The 6,667-nt window shown below is 35.3% G+C and overlaps 1 protein-coding gene across 1 annotated transcript; it reads right to left on the reverse strand.

Annotated features, from left to right (window-relative positions):
• Positions 1-1,498: 1,498 nt before the first annotated feature.
• Positions 1,499-3,137, reverse strand: LOC145249244 (leucine-rich repeat-containing protein 59-like). The gene has a single exon (XM_080110916.1). The coding sequence runs from the start codon at positions 2,982-2,984 to the stop codon at positions 2,031-2,033; it is 954 nt and encodes a 317-aa protein (XP_079967042.1). The 5' UTR covers positions 2,985-3,137; the 3' UTR covers positions 1,499-2,030.
• Between the last annotated feature and the right edge of the window lie 3,530 nt (positions 3,138-6,667).

Consider the following 6,667-nt stretch of genomic DNA (forward strand, 5'->3'; position numbering starts at 1 on the left):
AATATTTCAATGGTTATTATTATAATGAAGAAGCGCCGAAATTTTAAACAGGTTATTTTTGTAAAGTATTTTTACTTATTTCATTCCGGTGTACATCTATGCTTTTGTAAAATAAATTAATAGACTTAAATTAACCTTAAGAAACAAACATATGTCAAAACAGATTTTATAACAAAAAGCAAGCAAACACTTTGATTTATTCATTTTAGTAAGTTCTGACTAATGTTAAGTTAACACACACACACACACATATATATATATATATATATATATATATATATATATATAAAGGTAATATGTTTATGTGATATATCAAGTGTTAAAACTACCTAATCAAGTATATATGCATATTAGTTGATGTGAGCAGGGTGACAAAATGTGTTATAAGTCAAAGAGATAACAATCTTTGATAAGAGAAGATGCTATTTCAGTAAAATAAATGTTGACATTGTGTAAACGTATGAAACGAGTTTAAAAACAGGTCAACAGAGTAAACTAAAAATTTACTTGGGTGCCTTTTTTAAAAATAAATTTATTGGCATTCAGGATTATAAATCATATCCATGTCTCACTTAACTACAACCATTTTTTATTCAATAAGTTCAACAAGTCACAAATTAAAATTTATAGCAGGCTTCAAAAAATAAAATGTAATTATCTGATGATATACAAGGACAAATATTGAGTAATGTAATAATCTCATTGTAGGCATATATCTTTTGGCTTTTTTTGTTGTTGTTGGGATATTGTCACACTGTCCTTTGAGGAGATTTGGGTATGTTTGAAATTTTTCGTTTTCCTTTAGGAGCACACATATATCATGAACACATTTAAGCTTTAAATTATAAATTAGTTTCTAATCAATTCCCTATCCTGTCTTGATAAAGTTCAAAACCTAACAGGTGATGCCCTTTTCTCTTCCCTGCAACCTCTTTTCCCACAGAAGAGACATTGCGAGCCTATCTCTTCTTTATCGTTATTTTCATGGCAAGTGTTTGACTAAATTCCAACCTACGGTCCCCTCTTGCCAAACTTTCACAAAAAACACTCAACTAGCTACAACCACTATATTCCCTCCGCTCTCTATCTGTGCCTAAATCTAAATGCAGATTCCATAAACAAAACTTCTTGTCCAAAACTGCCCGCATGTGGAACACCGTTTTACTAGCCTGCTTCCCGGTTGAATACATGGCAATCTTCAAATCCAATGCAAACAAGTTCTTGTTAAGTCGTCGCCATAAATAATCAAATTCTACCCAATTTACACCATTAACGATTGATTACTACACTACTACCACCTTACATTCGTTAACCCTTATCCTCAAGTGGTCTTCGAGCCTTGATAAGTGGTGACTCCCAATTAGAAGCTCCACGTGAAGTAAATTACTGCATCCATCTTGAATCCTTATTTTTACAAACCTTTCAGGAAAGGATATAAAATCTAAAAATAAAAACAAAACAAATGCTTACAAAAAAAGATGTGTCAAAACTCTGTACAGGCCAATAAAAGATAAAATTTTTATTGCGTTTGGTAAACGTTATTTGTAGTAAATTTACTTTCGGCACTGTGTTGTAAACTCTAATGCACTTTGCCCCCAAATCAAGTATTACGGTCCATTTGTGCTCCATAATAAAGAGAAACATGATTTGTTTCTTGGTTTATTTTTTTTTAACCTCAACCAACAAACACTTAGATTATAGATTTTGTTTGACAAAAGTCGGTTTGGTTCAAATTCTATAGAAGCACCCTTGATTTTTTACAAAAATTATAGAATCACTTCATTATCCCAGATTTGAGACAGGAATGATCATATAAAATTATTTTTTTTTTTTCAATCGCCTCCGTCAATCAAAGAATTTGGTTTTTCAAAAGATTTCTATGAAATGAACTTTTGAAACTGAACGATAATTGAGAAAGGGAGATAATTTCTTAAAACGTAGTTGTTGGTTTTAAAGGAATTCCCATTATTTAAAAATAAAATAAAAATTAAAAATAAAAATCATCTATTGCGAATGCAAAAATATATATTTTAAATTTTGCTCATTTTTTTGGCCGCTGTAATTATGTGTTCAGCTTTTTGTTGGATGTGCAAGAAAAGTTTATTGCTGTCCATTCCAGTATTTCGACTAACAATCACGGCGACGATGACCATTACAAACGCCAACACTATTGCAAACAAACCGCACCAAGTCTTCGTCCGATTCTCTTTTTTCTTGTTTTTAATATTGTTGTTATTATTAGTTTTTCGTGTTGATCGTTGCGATTTAGACTTCGCCGAATTCGATTCCACAGATTTAGTCGATGCGTTTTTAGAATTTAAATGATTATTATTCGCAATTGCATTATTTTTTAGTTCATTTGCCCGCATCGCCTTTCTTAAGGCTTTCTCTTTTATCGCCGCGGCTTTTTTGCTTTCGTATTCTTGTCGTCGTTTCTCCTTCTCAATCATCTTTTCGGCCTTTAGTTTGCTCTTTTTAAGGGCTTCGCGGGCCGCGGCCTTCACTTGGTGTTTACGTGCATTCTCCATCTGTTTCTTGCGAATCTCCACTTGGATTTGTTTCATGTAGACCAGCATCTCACTAGCGCATCGCCGGCATTCCGCATCATCTAGGCAGTCGCCGGCCACTTCAACGAGAGCAGGCTCCAATGGATTACCTTTCACGTCCAACCATTTCAACCGGGGGAGATCCCCGAAAGTAATCGGCAACGTTTTTAGTTGATTATTAAGCAAATCCAGATGCTGTAGGTTGGCAAGTGTACCGAAATCCGGCGGCAGATCTGTGAGACTATTGTTGCTGAGGTCCAAACGAATAATATGGGTAAGCGTAGGAAAATTGCTTGGAAGGCATGTCAGTTTGTTGTAAGACAAATTCAATGACGTGGCTTTCGGTAACAGACTAATATCTCTTACACTCACCGTTGTCAAATTACATAAACTTAAATCGAGTTCTTTGCCCTCCTGCTTGTCTTTGTATTTAGACATTTTTACCGTTTTTTCGTGCTTATGTTTTCTTTTCTTTTCGTTTACAATTCTATGGTACCCGTTGCCCGGCGAATACTTTCTGTCAACATAACAAAGCTCCTTCAAGAGACGCACGTTTTGTTACACGTCTCAACCGGAAGTGGAAATCATTGGATGACAAATAATAACATATAAGGGTTTCTGTTTTTACTACGGATGCTCAACAGGGATATAATTATAACATTTAAAGGTGCAATTTTAAACAAGTCTGAGTTTTTTAAGAATAAAATAAAAATAAAACACTATGCACGTGACATTTAAAAAAGCATAAACAGTAAAATCTTAATAATAACATAAAATATTTTATAAATGTAAAAATGTGTCAGACCATTTTGTTGCATTTTCAAAATTTATTTTTAAAAAATGGCCTTATATCATTACAAACAAAAAGCTCAGGATAAAATTAATTTTGTAAAGTTGTTTTTTAACTCTTACAAAATTTTTATTGAATTTCGTTTTAAAATAATGACCAGACGATATTTAGAATGTTAGAATGATTGCTTTCGGGTCATCATTTCTTTATTGGCAGACGACAATTTTGAAGATTTGAGCGGTCTCCTTCAGATGAAATTCTGGGGTTGAACAATCAACAACTTAATTTTCATCTTCGTGGATACAGTTTTATTCTATTGTGAGAACCGTGTTTACGTTAAATTATTATTCTCCTTTAGATAACTTGAAATAAGATTGTCGGGAAGAAAGTTGAGTACTCATTATTTTAACATACTTAAAAAAATATAAAGAAGTTGAGATATTGATCTGTTAGTTTAGTAAACATAATATTTAATTAAATTTTTGAGCTATAGATAATTTCAAGAAGACGAATTCATTTATTAGAAAAAAAAAAAAAAAAAAAAATCCGAGAGTTAAAAAAAGGATATGCTGACAGTGGGGTTGGGGTTGGGGTGGGAGTCGGCATTCACCAATTCGCAGTCGGAATCCGTCGATATTGGAGGTAATTTTTTTTTTTTTTTTACATGATAGTCACCACTTATCAAGGCCCAGAAGCCACTTGGGGTAAGGGTTATTGTGTGTACAGTAATCAATGGGTTAATATCGTAGTAATCTAATCGTTAGTAATGGTTGCCGATGCAGGGATATCTATAAGTCGAAAGTGGGAGAGTATCACTGGGACCGTTAAAGATAAATTTAACCAGATTTCCCATTTATAGAAAGGTCCTACCGAGTCACATCCGCATAAATTTAAAAGGCGTGAACAACTTTGGAAAAATAACGACATCCAACAAAGAACTCGAGATTGCTGTACTGGGATAAAATAACAATATTTATTAACATGTTTAAGATTAAGTAATCCAAATTATTTTAATGTTAAGGTTTTTGCAACAAGTGTTCATTAAGCAGCCTTTGTTAATGTGTGTTTTGAAGAAAAAGCAAAAAGTTCATGATTACAGATTTTCACGCTGAGAGGTAACATAACATGATTATTTTCAAATAGCAGTTTGAAATAACTTGTTGAATAGAAGTAATTCTCATTCGATATGGTACCTTTCATGCTGAGAATTTAGGTGTATGACATGTGCGAAGTCATGTTAGTGGTTTAATATCGCACAATGACGGAGTCGACAGCAATGTTATTTACTCCTAAAACTGAACCGGCTGGACTGATTTTGAATAAATTTTAATGTGTGTGTGTGTGTGTGTGTGTGTGTGTGTGTGTGTGTGTGACTTGGAAGGATAAAATAAGAAACTGCACAAATACTCCCCCCAGATTGGAAAAAATATGAAAGATATATATTTTTTTGATATGTAATATGAGGAGCGTGCAATAAGTAATGCCCCTGACCCACTTCCCATAGCAGTAGAGCAACGAAACTTGGCACAGTTATTAGTCTTTCTCTACATAGGAACCACTCAGAGTTATGCATTTCTCCCATCATTTGATGCAGCTCTGGAGACCGTTTTTGTAGAACACCCCAGGTTGGTCCTCCAACCATGACGTAACTTCAGAAATCAAGGCCGCATCATCTGGGAAATGCTTTCCTTTCAAAAACAACTTCATGGTTGGGAAGAGATGAAAGTCAGAGGGTGCAAGGTCAGAAGAGTAGGGAGGATGGGAGAGGATTTCATAACGCCTGTGCTTCTGATCTGGTGACATGCGAGTTGTGGACCGGAGCATTGTCTTGCAGGAGGAAGGTACCTTTTTTGATCTTGCCCCGCCTCTTGATTTTGATAGCTTCCCTTAATTTTCTCAAAAGTGAAGCATAATAGGCTCCTGTAATTGTGGTACCCTTTGCCAGGACTCTGTCTTGGTCTCAGAAGACTGTGAGCATGACCTTGCCAGCAGAGGGCTGCACCTTTGCCTTCTTTGGGGGTGGTGAGTCCAAGTGCTTCCACTGCATTGACTGGGCTTTGGTCTCTGGATCATAGTGATGGACCCAGGTTTCATCCTGTGTAATCAGTGTTTTGAAAAACTTTGACTCATCTTCTTGGCACATCTCCAAATTCACATCCTCGAGCACTCGACACGTTCTCGCTTCTGGAATGGTGTGAGCAACCTGGGAATCCATCTGGCAGACATCTTATGCATATGCAAATGGTTATGAGTGATAGTTTCCACAGACCCTGTACTAATCTTGACATTTTGGGCTATTTGGCGAATAGTAATGTGCCGATCTTCCAAAATGCCAGCCTCAATTTGACGGATAGATGCCTCATCAATGGCAGAAGGGGGCGACCAGGTCTGGGAGCTGTTTCCACAGACTTCCGGCCATGTTTGAATTCACGATGCCAGCGTTTTACAAGGTCATATGATGGGGCATTATCACCATAAGTTTCTTTCATTTCATGAAAAGTCTCCTGCGGTGTGTGTCCTTTCAAATACAAAAACTGGATCACTGCTCGACATTCAACAGGCTCCATTCCACACCTGACTCAGTTCAAACACCTGTAAAACAGAAACCACAATTAGTTCAGAGCTGTAATTTGCCACATAACCCATAAAGATATAAATCATTGCAATGCAAAATTTCAGCTAGATCAGACAGCTGGAAGTGGGTCAGAGGCATTACTTATTGCACGCCCCTCGTATATCCCTTAAAATGCTTTGGCCAGTGAACTTTTCTGCTGGTTTTTGTAGTAGGTGTGATGTCAGTATTTCGTTTTTCAGCTTCCTCATATTGTGTGCATTTAGAGGAATTGAATGATGATATTCCTCAATATATGCAGTTTTAATGCGATCAATAGCAATATTATCTTTCTTTTCTTTCCTCAGGATAGTAAAATATTTTTCATGCCTGTTCAAAACTAGGTATGATTCTGAATAATTGGGATAAAGTGGCTTTTTAACTGCATCGTTCTTAATAAATATATATATTTGCAGGTGTTAAGATCGTTTGGGATGTAAGTTAGTTAGTTTGCTTTCCTGGTGAATGTGAAGTTGAGGAGAGACGACATTTTGTGTTTTAATTCCATTACAAACGTTATTGTAGGTGAAATGTCTGTCTTTTGATTGAAATACAGGGTGAACAGAAAGTCCTTGGACCAATTCAAAAGTGGTTTATTAATAGAAAATTACAAAAATATAAATTAAACATGAATGAAAATTATAAGTTAGGAAACCAAAAATAAATTCAAATTATTTATTTTCAATGTGATGTCCCTTCCTTTCGATTAGACGTTCAATT

This window comes from Euprymna scolopes, chromosome 1, assembly GCF_053919585.1.
Source record: "Euprymna scolopes isolate OS-2025 chromosome 1, ASM5391958v1, whole genome shotgun sequence".
NCBI lineage: Eukaryota > Metazoa > Mollusca > Cephalopoda > Sepiida > Sepiolidae > Euprymna > Euprymna scolopes.

What these genes read in the sequence shown, in the direction of transcription:
- LOC145249244 (XM_080110916.1), bottom strand. Translation starts at nt 2,984, where the DNA reads ATGTCTAAATACAAAGACAAGCAGGAGGGCAAAGAACTCGATTTAAGT.